The following is a 16,320-nucleotide window of genomic DNA, read 5'->3' as shown; positions in this document are numbered from 1 at the left end:
ACTGAATTAAATGTTTGATCATGATTAAAAATTGTTTGAACCTAAATCTTTTGATATCATTCAAAATGCTCAAGGATCGAGATATGTAAGCGATATATTAATCGAAAAATGCTAAGATTATTTTCAAAAGAGATACCAAAAGTGCCAAATAAGATAAAAGAACAAATTTACGCGTACCATCCAAGACGTTTGTTTTGGCAACATAGATCAAATCGTCAAATCCCTACCATTTGAACTATAGAGTATGATTCTCTTCCCTTTTTTTCCCTCCCCTTCCCTCTCCTTCTATTTGAACGGTTACGGTTAAGTCACGTCAACATCTTATATTAATTTTTTTTTATAAAAAGAGAAAGATAAAATAGAGAATGTGAGAGGAGGAGATAGGAGAAATTTTTTATTGTGACGGGAACACAGATGGTACATTACGTATTTTTATGTAAGTAGTGGGAAATTTTATTTTTTAAGTTACTAACTTTTTAACATACATATGTCATCATTTGTATAGAGATAAGTGATGTATCACCTCGTGTGACAATCATACTGAAAAATCTCTCAGATGAAAAAAAAAAGGAAAGAAGAGAATCCTAATCCTTGAATTTTTTAATAAATGCCCCTCAAAGTCAACCAATCACATCATGTACGCAATTTGCACAATTTTTTACAATTTTTATAACAATAGAACTCCCAATATATGATTAAAAAAAAATTGAAGACATTTAGTATCTACCTTCAAAATTTGACAATTTAAATTTAACATTTCTATTGAAGATGCTTTTAAAAAGATTTTCTCAAAATTGAAACTCTTTATGGACTCTTTATCATTTATATTTTTTATATAATTTATGTGTCAATATTATAAATTATGTTACCAAAAATGTGATATAGCAGAGAATCACATTTTGAAAATCTCCTTAATATTTTTTTTTCTTTACAAAATTTAATCTGCATATTTAATCTCGTTTCTTAAAAAATGATTTATTGATTTGAGCATCGGTCCGTGCTTCCTTAGTTTTGCATTTACTAGCTGTATTCATACATTATAAATTGTCTTGGAACCCATGAAGCCAGCAGCCATCGACGACTTTGCTCTGACGTCAATTTTGGATGAACCAATGAATTAAATAGGTTTGATCATGTCATTAGGTAGTGTTAAACTATATTATATAATTAAACACTTCATTAAAAAGTTGTTCATTTCATTTCCAAACTCCAATCCGATAATCCAATGGCAATGAAAGTCATTCAAGTTTGCAGGGTAGCTCCACAACCCGGCTCGTCGGCGGCGGCCATCCCAACTCAAGGAGAGAAACTTACTTACGATGGAGATGCCGGTGTGTCAGAAGCAATATTCCAAGTCAATCACGCACTGCCGGCACAAGATTACTTGTCTCTTCCTCTAACCTTCATTGACCTCCTATGGCTAAGGTATCCTCCCTTCCATCGCCTTTTCTTCTATGACATATTGCCTTTCTCTTCCCCTGCAGATACCCTACTCTTCTTTCATTCAATAATTATTCCAAAACTCAAAACCTCTCTTTCTCTCACCCTCCAACATTTTCTGCCTCTAGCCGGAAACATCACTTGGCCCGAAAACTCCCCCAAACCCACCCTCAATTATGTCAAAGGCGACACCGTTTCCCTCACAGTAGCCGAATCTGATGCCGATTTCCACCATCTCTCAAGCAATGATTTTAACATTGATGCCAAAGAATACCACCCTCTTGTACCCCAACTGGCGAAATCTCACGAAAAAGCCGCCGTGATGGCGTTCCAAATCACCGTCTTTCCCAACAGCGGCGGCTTTTCCCAACAGCGGCGGCTTTTCCATTGGAATATCCATGCACCATGCAGTTGTTGACGGCAAGACTCTCTTCATGTTTCTGAAATCATGGACCCACATATGCAGACATGTTCATCAATCCGATGACGTTGTTTTGCCCGATCAGCTCAAACCATTTTACGACAGACGGGGTATGAAAGACCCCATCTTTCTCCAACTGGAAGAGATTTACTTGAACCAGTTTCTGAACATGGACCGACAACAAAATAATCGAAGCTTGATGGTTGCAGCCCGCTACAAATCTCGAGTGATATCAAATTCAACTCGAGGCAACTTCGAATTCACAAGCGCAAAGATACAAGCTTTACGGAAATGGGTCATGGCCAGGAAACAACCGGAAGGACATGATCGATCTGTTCATTTGTCAACATTTTCTCTAACGTGCGCCTACTCATGGATTTGCTTACTAAAAGCAGAGCAAGAAGAGCAAGATGAAGTAAAAGGGGACAAAATAATACCTATGGTAATTAACGTGGACTGCCGGTCGCGCTTAACCCCTCCTTTGCCTGCAAACTATTTTGGAAACTGCGTAATGGCCCGTCTAGCACTTGCAGAAAGAAAAGGACTTCTGGGAGAAGACGGGTTGGTTGTAGCGGTAAATGCGATTAGTGAAGCCATTAAGGGTTTGGATGACGGGAGTCTGATGAATGGCGCAGAGAATCTCGTTTCCAGTTTGTACCCTTCTGATGAACAGATACAGACTGGTAGTGGTACTGGTCATCAGAGAATATTTACAACCGCTGGATCGCATCGGTTTGACATGTATGATACTGATTTTGGATGGGGAAGGCCAAGGAGCACCGAAGTGGTTCGGATGCATATAGTCGGAACAATGACTTTTGCAGATGGTAAGAACGGCGGCGGAGCTGTTGACATCGGGTTGGTTTTGAAAAAACATCATATGGATGCTTTTGCTTCTCTATTTGCAAAAGGTCTTGAAACCCTATGAAGTTTGAAGTCTCATTTCATATATATTCTGGTCAGCTGAAAAATTGTATGCTTCTTCATGATTAATCTTGTGATGTTTTTTTGGAGCAGGAAGCTCTATGTTTCTCGGACGAATTGGTATAAATAATGTTGTTAGAAAAAATTTCGGAAGACTTTGCGCAAAACCAAGGACAGTGGTCTTTACTTCCTTTAGTACTAGTACCGCGAGGCTCGAGTGAAACTTAGTCTCTTAGTCACATTTATTCTTAGTCCAGCCAGTACCAAATATGGCTAGTCTCAGCTAAGACAGTCCCTTTTAAGAAAGCGTAACAAACGGGGCCTTGAACTCTTGACGTGAGAACAGCTTGCATTGCGCTTTGCATGCATGCTTGATTCTTGAAACTATGATATGGGGAAAATTTGTAATGTCTCTCAAACTTAGGAGTCGATTCGGATTTTTCTCTTTGAACATTTAATTAGGTATATATTTTTTCTCTTGGCAAAAAAATTGGTATATATTGAATTTGGGTAATGCTAGGGAGACTAAATTTGTAGATTAAATTTTGTAAACTAAACGACATTCAAATTTAGTCTACCTAGCATTACTCATCGAACTTTCATAGACTCTTAAAACCTATTAATTTGCCAAATTGAAAGTCGAGAAGGAGAATCGGACGAATGTCATAACCAAAATTTTCCCTATAATTTGATAGCCAATAATTGTTTATATTTGGGGATTTAAACTTGTAATTGTTAGCTTATTTTAGTTACACTCCTTGAAATTCGATTTTAATTTTACCTTGTCCTTATAATTCAAAAGTTGTCACTTTACTCTTTAAAACTCAAAAATTGCTCCACTTTGCTCTTTAGAACTCGATCTGATTCCATTTTGTCCCATGAAGCTCAAACATTGTCATTTTACTCTATAAAACTCAAAAATTCGCTTCACATCATCTAATGTCACAAATCAATATCATGGTCTTCATCATGCTTAATCTAAAGCCTTTTGGTCGGCAGCTGCTTGCGAGTTATATGACCTTCGGGAAGGCCTTCTCTGCTTCCCCCTAGCGGCACAGCAATCACATATTTTGGACAATTGAATTATTTCCAACCGATTTTACAAGTCTATTAATTAACGAAAATGAAATTACACTTTACAACCCTCACCCTTTCATGATGAGTAATAGCTTGTCTACTAGAACATATAGTAATCATATGCTAAAAGATTATAGTTACAATAACCCTTCTGGAGAATTTCCCCGCTGCCACTTTCCCAATGCTATAAATCTTAATCGTCCTATGAACAACGTCCTAATCAATTAGCATTTCACTAGTTGTAGTTTGTATTGTCGCCTTGGTGCTCTGCGTGCTCAAGTCTTCCGCGTGCTTCTTCGATTCTTGGGACCTAATGAATTCCTGTATCCTTGCCTTTAATTCATTGTCTGGTATCAGCATGTCCGCAGTAAGATGTGATCGGTTGAACGGATCAGACTGCAAATCGCATGCAATAGATAAATTAGCAAGACAGGTGATGCGTTTCATAAAGATTACCCTATATATTATCACATAAGGATTGATGACGCACGCTATCACTAAGAAGATGCCTTTGAATGACGGGCCGGTCTACCGTGATTCTTGAAGAAGGTAAGATGACTGGATCCTTCATTAAAGTGTACTGCAAGAAAGAAAATACATGTAACATAAGACGGTCCCAACATATCTACTTAGCCACTACACAAAAATGTACCTGAATTGGATCGAGGAATTCATCTGGTATATCCCCAAGAGTAGCTTCAGTGTCCATGGCCTCCGAAGCAGCAACCTTTGCTTTCGCACCTAACTCGATAAACTCTCGTATGATCCTCCCATCTTCACCAATTTTCCTTAGGACATCCGCCGCAGCACTAAACAACTGAAGCAACGTAGAATTGTGTCAGGTAGTGTCCAAGTCAAACATAAAGATAGAAGTTAAAAGTAACGCTTTGACTCATCTGAATTACCTGTTCATTGTACGACCGACCATCCTTTGAGATGGCAGCTGGAAATATATTTTCTGAATCACCCTTTGCCAAATGAACATATATGTATACAATCTTTAAACAAAAAAAAAAAACAAAAAAAAAAAGGAAGTCAGTCCAAGCGTTCTTCAATCAAATAAATGCAAACATCTCCGCCAACAACAAATCAGACACTCATAAATGTGCATGAAAATAGGCTAGAAATGCTAATGAGTGGGTCAGGGCCAGCTAAGCTGTGGCACCATGAGCCGTGTTCAACTGAACCTTCTTTACTAACAGGCAGATTTTGATTCAGTCATACAAAAATAACTATATATAAACAGATAATTTCAACTGCATGTCATCCACCAAGCAAAAATCACAATAGCATGCCAACCTGCTTAAGCAATTGCTTTGGACGGAATTCATATTTCTCAGGGTCTTTCAAACTAAGCGATCTTCTTTGAGGGCCTACTAATTGCAACAAAAAGTAATTGAGCATGCTGGCCACCCTTTCAACCTGGACAGAAAATCAAATAACAAAGCTGTTCAGAATATACTAAGAAGATAAACCATGTGGAAACTTTTGGATTTAGCAACCAAACTATCACTTCAGAGCGATAAGCATGCATCTGCACAAACGTGTGCATGTGTGAGAGATTGAAAGAGATGTTTATACCATTTCAGGAAGTAGAAAAGGAGCTGTAATCTGTTCTGTAGTAAATGCCAGCATACTAACGTCTTCATTTGCTAATTTCATATCTATTCGGATAATCTGCAAGTACCAAGCATTCATTTGGTTAGGTACTGACTTCCAAACAAACACTATTAACGGGTTTTGTTTGAGTGGGGGGAAGATGAAACAGACATTCTCTTGAGAATGGAATAGGCGGGTTCTCTCCTCCCTTTCTTGAGCAGGTCTGCGCTCCCATTCTGCACTGTTTGACATCTCAGCTTCCAGTTCTTTGAGTTCAAGAATTTTGTTAAGACTTTCATCCAGAAGATAGATGCTATCATTGATCAAAAAGTTTAAGAAATTCAAGTAAACACCCTTCTCCTCTTCCTTAGCAATCTGGAGCAATATAAATGTTATTGCAGTCAAGGGCACATGCCGTAAAGAAACCACAGTGCAGAATTTACAGAATTTAGAATCACCACAGAAAGTTCAACCGTATTTCCATTAAAGTACTGTACCTGTTTCCAAGCATTTCGATGACTAGGGACATGCCACAGATATTCAAGAAGTTCAGCAATGTTGTGACGAATATTAAACTTGTCATAGAACTGCACAATTGGGAAACAAACACGCCAATTTAAAAAAAAAAAAAAAAAAAATTGAGAATGCAAAATATAGTTAGATGAATGTCCTTCGATATCACACACACATGTTCATAAGAGCACCCACCTGTGTGTGAGAGCCAGTGAACTCGATGTCGACATATAGCTTCAAGAGATTCCTCACAAGATACTCAAGAGATAGTTGGTGCCCTTCAAATAGGGTCACTGTAGCAGATGATCCACTGCAGATGCAATGCAAAATCTTATAAATTCCCAATTTTCATCATCAAATCAAAGGATGTAATATAAAATGGCGAAGTTAAACCACCTTCTACGGGGCATCCAGCAGTTTAGGACTTCAACCATCTTTGCCCTTAGATAAGGGTTCGTAATATATTCTGGACTTGCCATAAACATTATAATGAAGTTCATAAAATCATCCTGCAAAGCAAAAATATAAAATTAATAACACATGAAGATAAGACTACAGGAAGTATGAAGAGAATAATTTATGATAAAAGTCATTTAATAAAAATTCTACCAACAAAACCCCATCCAAGGCTTTTGGAATCCGGGAAGCAAATATGAGCAACTCCATGGCATCTTCCACAAAATGCTCCGGCATAGAAGCAAACTCCGTAGGGCAAGTTGATGGCAGAGGCATTTTAAATCCACCAACCAAGCGAACTAGCCACACCACCATCAAACGGTAGAAAGTAAGAGCACTCTGTATAAGTGTCGGATCCTGAAGGAAAAGAAAAAACAAATATAAGGACCAGTAGTGGCTCCAAACAAGAACCCCATTGAAGAAAGAATGGTTAAAAATATCTAACCATAGAATAGGCATAGACAGACTTCCTACAAAGTTGATGCAAATGCCAGAGACTAGAATGGCCACCTAACAAATCATTCAGCTTCAATATGACTAGCAACTTAGTTCGACCCTCGACAACCATACGAAAATAGATACAAGCTCAAGTCTAATAGGTTATGATACCAACCTCATAAGAGCTATTCAAAAATATACATGACCCAACTAAGTGCAAATAACCACACAAGCGCGTGCACACACACAGTTCGGACATACCCTTAATATCTGAGCTTCGTAACAAAGCTTTTCCTGCGAATATGACTCTATTTCCTTCTCAAGGCGAGCTATATCCATCTCCAATTGTGGAGAAGATGTCTGGCCTTGCATGGCTTTAAGTGTGGAAAGAGTATCTTCAGACCTTGAAATGTCCTGGATTGAGTATTTTCCATATATAAATGTTCCACACTTCAATTACAGATAACAATTTATACAGTTCATGAAGTATATGAAAATCTTAAATCATAAAAATAACATGCATGTAGTATTTGATGTCTTCCAATAAAGGATACCCCAGTTACCTGTACTAAATGTTTAAAGTCAGAAAATGCTTTCAGCAACCCCAGATTGAGCACCCTTGCAGTCATGAAGAAGCATTCACAAATAAATGAATATTTAGCTTTTTCACTGCTTGGCTTCACATTGACACTATTACCGGAACTGGTGGCTTCTTGAGATTGTAAAAGGCGATTTTCACCATCAGTACTCCCCATATTAGCTTTATTAATCCATTCAGTTACTTCTTCAGATGATGCATGTAAAGCAGTCAAACCTCTAATGTAGGTCAAGAAACAATGGTTAGCACGCAGAACTCAAGAAGGAAAACTTATGTCTACTGATAAAAAAATCCTCACCTTAACTCCAAACGGTTACTGTAAAATACATATTTTGGATCAATTTTGTCCCTTTTTGTTAAATTTGCATCCAAAAACGGCTCACAAAGCCGAAGCATGACAGCACTGAGATTGACAAACATGCCTGAACTTGCACATGAAAGAGGATCCACCTATGACCATAGTACCAAATCACTGGATGTTCATAACATAAGAATCCAAAGATTCCTTACTAAAAAGTTGATACCAGTTATCAATAGAAAAAAGGTTTCAATTAAGATTAAACTCAATAATTGTTTCTCCAACAGTTTTGCTGGCCAAGATTACAATCTTGTCACAAAATAACATCACTGTTGGTATCTGATCAGAGACAATACCTGAATATGGGCCCTTGATGAGTTTTTGTTGATCACCTCTGCAAGATACTCAAGAACATTCTCACGAGTGGTAGCATTTTTCAGTAGTAAGAGAAGAACTTCAGTAAGGCCATCGTATAAGTTACTCATGACTGTCTTAATTGTGGCAAATGAAGATAGCAGATCAGCAGGTCTACGAGTTGAAGCGTCAGAAAAGCACTGTTGCCTGGTGTTGTCGTTCAAGAGAGAAACAATGCATTAATAAGAAGCCCCTTTTTCCTTCTAAACATTAAAGAGAAAAAGAAAGTGGACTGTTAACCCAAAAAGAAAGAGAGCACAGAATGCAACGAGAAAACAATGTGCACATTTATCTACCAGTTTCATGCATGGTTCAGTTTCTTTTAGTCGACTCAAGAATTATGAGTTTCCAAAGTTTGAGAAGGGGATATGATAACCAAGCAAATTGACTCCTGTACTTTTTTGTTTCTCTCTCCAAAAGGAGAAAGGTAAGTTTAACCAAGCCAAACAGATACGCATTTCTGTTAAGTGTAGCTTCAATCTTCTAGAGTCTAGAAACCGAAAACAACACCGCATTCAAAAATTTATTCTATACTTTTCTATATCAACATATCAGTACCACAAACCAAAGGAAATAACATAAGAACAAGAACATGTCAACACCAAATGCAAATAACAGCAACACGAGAAGTAGAAGCATCATTGGCAAACAACAAACACAAAATAATTCACTCACCCAACATCAGGCTGGCTCTTGAAAATAGGATGATCAGGCAGAGCACTGACATGAAAAAAAGGACCCAAAATGCTAGTCCTCTCAATGACACGCCCATTCAAGTACACCCCTTTCGGAATCCACCACGGGTGATTCACAAGTGACCTTGCACCAACCGGAAACTTAACCAACAAATACAGAGCCCTCAATGGCTGCTGGAAGTTTCCGAGGGCCGAAACCTTAAGCACAATCTCCCTAAGCTCCTCGTACAACCCCTTCAAAATTGGGTCCAAGCTATCCAAATCGGAGTCAGTGAAGAACTCCTCCAAAAACCCAGGTGGGCACTGAATTCCCCCACTACTCCCACTTCCTCCGAACCCATCAACCGAACCGCCGCCCTCTGAAAAAATCAATGGCAATAAAGGCGACGCATTCGACTTAGTCGAATCGAAATTCGGGTTCGGGAACGATTCGGGATTTCCCAAATGAATCCTACAATACGAAACCGAAAGCTTCTTCGCTTGCCTAACCACAGATTCCAATTCCGACTTCAAGTTCTTATCTTTCATGGAAGCAATTTTCTTACCCTCGTCGTAGGCCCGTTTGTAGCACCCGATCAGGTACTGGAACGGGGGTTCAGCACCGGGGACGCTGCCGGAGAGCCGATCGATTAGAACCGATTCCATGACGTCGCGAGTGAGCCTCAACTCTTTCCCCTCGCTGAGCATCTCTGCCGCAGTCATCTCCAAGTAAACAATTCGGGAATCGGAGTCCGATGAACCGATCAGCGATACAAGAAAGATTTTGCGGAGGACTATGTCCTCCAGCTCCTCCAGGGACCGCTGGGGTTTCGGGGTCGCCATGGATGGAATCTGGGCTCTCAGTGATGAGAATTTCCGCAGAAACAACGACGCAGAGGTTCGTTGATGGTCTGTGAGACTGAGTAGAACAACACAGGAGAAGGACCTGGAGAAAACGTAGGAAATTGGAGTAGCTCCCAAAACGGGTTCCGGTTCACTTCCGGTCCGGCCCGGTTTTCTTTTTCTTTCCTTTCCTAGCACATTTAGATCCCGATTCGGCCTTGATCCAAATCAAAATCGAAGATCAAGGAATTTGGATTCTATTCAGATTATTGAATCCAACTTTCCAACTCATATTCGATAAGAATTGGATTAGTAACTACTAATAGAGATTAACGATTACTAGAATGATCGCTCATTATTATTAATAGAAAGAGAGAGTTTCGATTTTAGAAATGCATAATTGAAACTTAATATTTTATTCATTAGAATATTTGATCACATGCGTAGTACGTACTATGCCGTGACAAGAAGGTAGAGTCTTTCAGAATGGCTTTCCCCTGAATGAAAAATCTACTGACATTTAATGAATGGATTCGTTTTGCAATTACCAAGGGAGTTGAAGTGCTTGATCTTCAATTTATCAAGAACATATATGGCGGCTATGTTTTCCCAACTGGTTACCTTCAGACTTGAGATATCAACACAAGCATTTTTTTACTTTCTTAAAAAGAGAGACAATTAGTGGTAAACTATAGTTATCCACTCATTTCGACAGATTCAAGCAGCTAAAAACTGTGCATCTAAAAGATGTTTTCTTCGACAAAACTCGAATGGCACATTTATCGTCTGTTTTTGTTTCCCTAGAAAGCTTGACCTTAGCGATTTGCAGGGATCTGATTGTTGTAGGTCCATTGCTCCGACTAAATAGTTAAGATTCAAGGCTTCCAAGGGAATGCATACGAGAGAGAGTTTGCCATTTGCATTATCAAACATTCAACAATGCTCGAGTTGATGGTCAGCAACCCATTCGGTAAAATCTATTGGGGTGGAGGAGAGTGGATGGAGGCCATAGTGGCCGAAGCAGTGCACCACCATAATCGTCGTTTGGATCCATCTTGGGAAGAAAACTGCAGGGCATTCGTCGAGGAAAAGCTGAAGGATGTGAAGACTAACGCTCAAGTTATAATTCTCTAACGATCGTAATTAGCAAGTGCACTATAGCACCATACTTAAAAGTTTTCATGTCTATGCTGTCCATTTTTTTTGTTCTTTTCCGGGAGGTGGCTATGCAGTAAAAAATAATCGCATTGAATCAACAAAATTTCAAGGTAAATACCTCAACATCCGTAAAACGCTCTGGACCATACCATGATACAAAACTTGTTTTTTCATAGCCCCACTGCTTTCTGCCAATGAAAAATTAGATGGCAAGAATGCAGGAGGAACGTGATTTTGTGTGTACATATATATATATATACATACATACATAGGTTTATCATGTCGATCAATTTGTGTCGAGAAAATTAGAGTCAAAATTCATTCGAATAGGAGTCATAAACCGCCGGTTTAATCTCCTTAAACAATTCCCGGTAAGACTTTACAGCAATTCATGATGATCAGATATTGGAGTTGTGAATGAGGGTCTTGCATTGGCAGGACCAAATAGTAGCTCTAAGCGGAAGGCAGGGCCGCATACTGATCCTCCTTTTTTTCCAACTTTATCCAAATCCTGAACAGTGAGCTGCAACCATTCAAAACACCAACAGATCAACATGAATCAGATTTTTAACTGTGCATGCGGGAGCTTGTTTGGATGTGCTTTTAGAATGGCTATAATCATCCCTGACAAAGTTTAGCAAAAAAAAGTTAAGTGTTTATGGGTTGTAAAACCACTCTGAAGCATTAATGCTCAAAAGAACAAAATTGACCCATAATCACTTTCAGCAAAAATTTAAAAAAAAAAAATTCAAAGTACTTCCTGAAAATGCATTTGAAAGCACTTTTTCAAGAAGTAGTTGAGCAATGCTTCTCCCAGGAAGTACTACATGTGCTTCCAAAACCCGTGAGCACTCTTAAACTTTGTCTGCCATACATCACTAAATGCCCTTCTGGTTGTTCGGAAACGATTTTGACCTCTCTAGAAGTAATCCCAAACAAGGCCTAAATTTTCTCCGGGCTCATAAGTGCTTTGTAAAGAAGCTTTTTCAGTGAACCGTTGATAAAGTGCTGAAAAGAGAAAGTAGGTCAAGACCTGTAGCAAGCTGTTCCTGATGAAAGCTGTGTTGAAGCAAGCATAGAAGAGGCGACTTCCATACATTTTTTGATAGAATATGACTCGCACATCTCCAGTTATCTGCACAGGCATATCGAAGTAATATTCAAGACAGGCCTTCTGGTAAAGTACGGAGCTTTCTGTATCCATTTGGACTACAACATGAGGCTCATCCGATTCTGCTTTCTTGTCTTCCTCTTCGCCTTCAACGAATGAGACATAGTATCGTGGACTACTAGTCCTCTGACATCCTTTCTGGATTTGTTTGCAGGAACTCCTAGAAACTTCTAGTGATGGACGATAAAGCTGGCCGGAAATCTGTTAAGACAAAGTTCAAAAAATTCTTATTAGTTGGCTTAAAAGCATATTGTAATTGATCAATGTTCTATCCTATCAGAATGTACAAAAAGGGCATACCTCTTGCAACTCTGAGACCACAAAAAAGATTTTTTCAATGTTAATCGTGTCATAAAATCGGATTCGTCTCAATTCTCTGCTACATTGCTGAGGCAAGTTCACATCGGGAGGCGCATCTTCAACTCCACGAGGAAAAGAGAGACAGTTCGACCAGTATTCTACATAACGGCGTTGGCTTGGTATTGAGACCTGTTTAGATCAGATACACAACGTGCTTCTTAGTGTAAGCTTTTTTCATGCCCTTCTTAAAAGAGTTTTTAAATGACTTAGAATCGAAATTGAAAGCAATACATAATCTCAAATTTTTGTTCATACAGATTATGTTATATACTAATATTCTACTGGAAATTATTTGTATTATAACTAATGTGACTTACTCCTTCATTATTGACGGTCCGCCTTTGAGCATACAACTGAAGAGCTTCCTCTGCTGGCATCCCACAGTAGACTAGGTAAGCACATAGCATTAAGCCCGTGCGACCTTTGCCTGCCTGCATCAAAATAGCAGCGATCAAAGAACACAAACATTATAATACATCCTCACTGGTGTAAATTTAGCTTAATCAGTGTGTCATAAATATTTGGATTCAGATAATTAAGCAAATAACAATATTTGCTTAAGAAATTATATTTGTAGCAGCTAGCTTGCTATTTATGACTACCATGCAGTGTATAACGGCAATGTTTTCCGGATCCTGTGATAGCCATGAATCCACACTTTCACAGAAGAGCTTGATCATTTCTAGATGTGGAACATGATTGTCATCAAAAGGAAATCTCTCCACACGACCATGAAAATGAGACGGGTCATAATTTTCTTCGATGCAAAGGTTGTAGATCTGAAAAAGTACCACCTTATTAACGAAAAATTGCATATATAAAAAGGAAACCAAAATTAGAGGAAAAAATTGAGGAGGAACTGATTGGATTAAGGAGCTGCAGTACCTTGTAATGATCTTGATGTCTCATATCAAGCACAGACTTGACCTGCCAAAGAGGATTACGATACATTGCCCTCATTCGTTCTGCAGGGAATGACATTGCCAAAATGCGATCCGTGATGTAAGTCATGTCGAGATCATAGCCAGCAACAAGCATTCGCCTCCGCTGCTTTGACACTAAGTTACGAATGTAAAAGCTTTTACTCAGACAATTGATCAGTTTGTGTTGTAGGGTTAAGCTTTCAAACTTCCCTGCAGGCATTTGCCTTGAGAACTTCAACCCCATCTTTTGGCTGATCTAATTCTATGGTACCTAACCCAAGAAAACACCATTCATCAACAACCACTAAACAAAATTAATGATAAATATATCAAAAAGTACATTTAAACACAAGTTATTCGTGTCATATTTATTCACCACCTTTCTAATACATGTGACTCACGGGGACGACCTCCTTTATCTGCGATGTGATAAAAGAATGTCCTACATATATAGCATTTTTGGAGAAAGAAAATGTGCCTGCAGAGCTGAACATGAAGTTAATTTGTGATGAATTGGGCGAAAGGAACTTGATGTGTTGAAGCAAATTCTAGGGCAAAAAATTAAAACCCCAAATTGAAAAGGTTTGGGGAAGAAACCCTAGAATGAGCTTTGGTAAATGAAAAAAAAAAAAAAAAATTGTGGGCGGTTAGGGTGGCCGGGTGGTCATGACGAGGATGACCTCCATTTTTCGTTGGTTGGGAGAGAGAAGAAAAGAGAGAGCTGATTGGGGTTGGGAAGTGTTGACCCTAAAAATTACAAAACCTACGTGGCGCGCAGGCCGAGTAACTAATAAGCTAACTACGTCCTTCGGTTGAATGCGGGACGTGCCAACTCGTCGGCCGAGCTCGGCCGAGGAGTAAAATTTGTTGATGTCGCTTGGAGCGCGTCGTTGACTTCTTTATCTTGCGATTGCGACCGAGGAAGGAACGCTCTCGGTCTCTGAGTTCTACAGCCTGAAGACAAGGCTACTAATTCTGCGGAGTTCAATAATCGTCGGAGCCCGATTCGGTCACTGTGATTATATTCGTAAGAGTATAAGCACGTCGAATCGAGACCAAACTGTATGGGCACAGGTACTCGAACGTGATGTATGTCTTGATGGTAAACGTAGTTCGGCCGTCGGAATGCCGAACCCTGAAACCTACTTGCGAGTATCCAATCATAAAATAACTCGGCGTCCTGTACGCCGAGCAATGCGATTCGTAACACCTGACTATGCCGAAAAGGCTAGCAAGGTGACCTCTGCCAATAAAGGTTCGAAAACCCTTCTCGGTCGAGACTTAGATAGATAACCGGTCGACCTCGACGCAGTGCTGTTTATCCAAACTGAAGGTGCTTCTCGGTCGGCTGATTCTACGGCAGCAGTGCTGTTTATCCAAACTGAAGATGCTCGCCGGGTGCTTCCACAGTGCTGTTTATCCAAACTGAAGGTATGTCGGCGGGGAAAAGAAAAGGAAAAATCTCAAGGTGTTTGAGAGGTTTTGCGCAGGGCAATTGTATGCTGATTGTGAAGGTCCTTTTCTGTTGTACACTCTCTTGTATTTATAGTACCCCATTCCTTGAAACCGATTCCGATTTGGATTGGGAGTCCCTGCCCCATTTCGATTCTAACTCGAACAAACCTACTCCCACTGGGATTCTGAATTTTCCTTCTTTTCGGGACTCCATTCCTTGTCGGTCGAGAATCCTGGTTGTACTAGGATTTCTTCGACCCTTTCCTATTCACCCGGACTACTTGGGATAATATTTGGCCAACCCTGCCAGCTTGCCTAGGAGTTATTATTCGGCCCATAGTATTTATCATCACCTTGGGCCGAGCACATCCTGCCGCTCGGCCCAACAATAATATTTTGGGCCCAAACAGGAAGCTAGGCCAAATTTGGAGGAGGGGACAACAATCTCTGCCCCTAATTTGGACGAAAATTGTTGTGGCAAGAAATTAAAAAATGGGAGCAAAATTGGGCGAGAACTTAGGGTATTTTTCTGCCTTGGGACAGAAGGAAGCTTTTTTAATTAATTAGGAATGGCTGAGCTGATCAACCCTAATATTATCAACCAAAAATGCAATGACCCTTGTAGCCTTCACCAAGCTCATTTTACCCTCTACACTCTAATGTGTCTGACTTTACCCCTTGTGCTCTTGTTTCGTGTCCTAGTTTGCATTATCCCATTAAAGTTGTTAACAAAATCGTTAAGTAGCTAACGTTACATGGGCATTCTTATTGGAAATTTTCCTCTCAAGAAAAATTAAAAAGTAATTAAGCCACACTTCTCTAGCCTCTCCTCCTTTTGATCTCCATCATCATCGTTTCATCTTCCTTTGCTTTTCTTTGCATCTAGTTTTATTGGATCACAATACCCACAATCAAAACAAATACTAGAGGCTAAACCAAATATGAAGATAAAGTATCGCCTAAAACCCTAAATCGACAAGGCTGGCATTTTTTAACTCTTCTCCTTTAGCATTTATTTAGTCTTTCGAACTCCAACTACCCACAGAACCATATCAATTATAAATCAGCACTACCCACAGAACCATATCAATTATAAATCAGCTAATGCGAAACACAAAAGAATACACACACACACACACACACACACACACATATATACACACACAACGATTTCCATATTTAAAGATAGAGTTTTGGGTGTGAACATGAAATTGATATCCTTTTTCTTTCTTTTTACTTATTGATAAGAAGAACAGAAGATGAAACGATGATGATCATGAAGGAGAAAGAGCAGAAAGAGGAAAGGGATCAGCAGAAGCGAGATGGGAACTTGTGATTTGTTGTTTTTCCCCTTTTTGTGTTAAATGTGAAAAAGAAAAATTGTGAGAACACACGTAAATCCTAGATAACCATATTCGAACAAGTTGTCATATACAGTTCAATAGATCCAGTGCAATCTTGCGTCTCAAGGGAAATAGAGAAATTTTTGAATGTGAAAGAAAATAAAAAGATTTTCAATTAGAAGAATCTAGCAACTATACAGTGAACAAACCTCATA

At 39.2% G+C, this 16,320-nt stretch overlaps 2 protein-coding genes and 1 pseudogene across 2 annotated transcripts; 1 reads left to right on the top strand and 2 right to left on the bottom strand.

The window, feature by feature from the left end:
• Positions 1–1,222: 1,222 nt before the first annotated feature.
• Positions 1,223–2,920, top strand: LOC137708384 (phenolic glucoside malonyltransferase 2-like; annotated as a pseudogene).
• A 933-nt stretch (positions 2,921–3,853) lies between these two features.
• On the bottom strand, positions 3,854–9,810 carry LOC137708383 (probable ubiquitin conjugation factor E4). The gene is made up of 16 exons (XM_068447441.1): positions 8,854–9,810; positions 8,121–8,325; positions 7,765–7,916; positions 7,432–7,684; positions 7,130–7,282; positions 6,584–6,787; positions 6,371–6,483; positions 6,170–6,284; positions 5,959–6,048; positions 5,633–5,836; positions 5,444–5,539; positions 5,162–5,284; positions 4,768–4,860; positions 4,515–4,679; positions 4,353–4,442; positions 3,854–4,258 (listed from the first exon to the last, which is right to left on the bottom strand). The coding sequence occupies exons 1-16, from the start codon at positions 9,693–9,695 to the stop codon at positions 4,079–4,081; spliced, it is 3,078 nt and encodes a 1,025-aa protein (XP_068303542.1). The 5' UTR covers positions 9,696–9,810; the 3' UTR covers positions 3,854–4,078.
• Positions 9,811–11,139: 1,329 nt separating this feature from the next.
• Positions 11,140–13,896, bottom strand: LOC137749210 (phosphatidylinositol 3,4,5-trisphosphate 3-phosphatase and protein-tyrosine-phosphatase PTEN1-like). The gene is made up of 7 exons (XM_068489323.1): positions 13,687–13,896; positions 13,270–13,578; positions 12,987–13,163; positions 12,702–12,815; positions 12,325–12,513; positions 11,887–12,225; positions 11,140–11,376 (listed from the first exon to the last, which is right to left on the bottom strand). The coding sequence occupies exons 2-7, from the start codon at positions 13,549–13,551 to the stop codon at positions 11,233–11,235; spliced, it is 1,245 nt and encodes a 414-aa protein (XP_068345424.1). The 5' UTR covers positions 13,552–13,578; positions 13,687–13,896; the 3' UTR covers positions 11,140–11,232.
• Between the last annotated feature and the right edge of the window lie 2,424 nt (positions 13,897–16,320).

Source organism: Pyrus communis, chromosome 11, assembly GCF_963583255.1.
Source record: "Pyrus communis chromosome 11, drPyrComm1.1, whole genome shotgun sequence".
In the NCBI taxonomy this organism is placed as follows: Eukaryota; Viridiplantae; Streptophyta; class Magnoliopsida; order Rosales; family Rosaceae; genus Pyrus; species Pyrus communis.
This window is presented reverse-complemented; position numbering and strand designations above follow the sequence as displayed.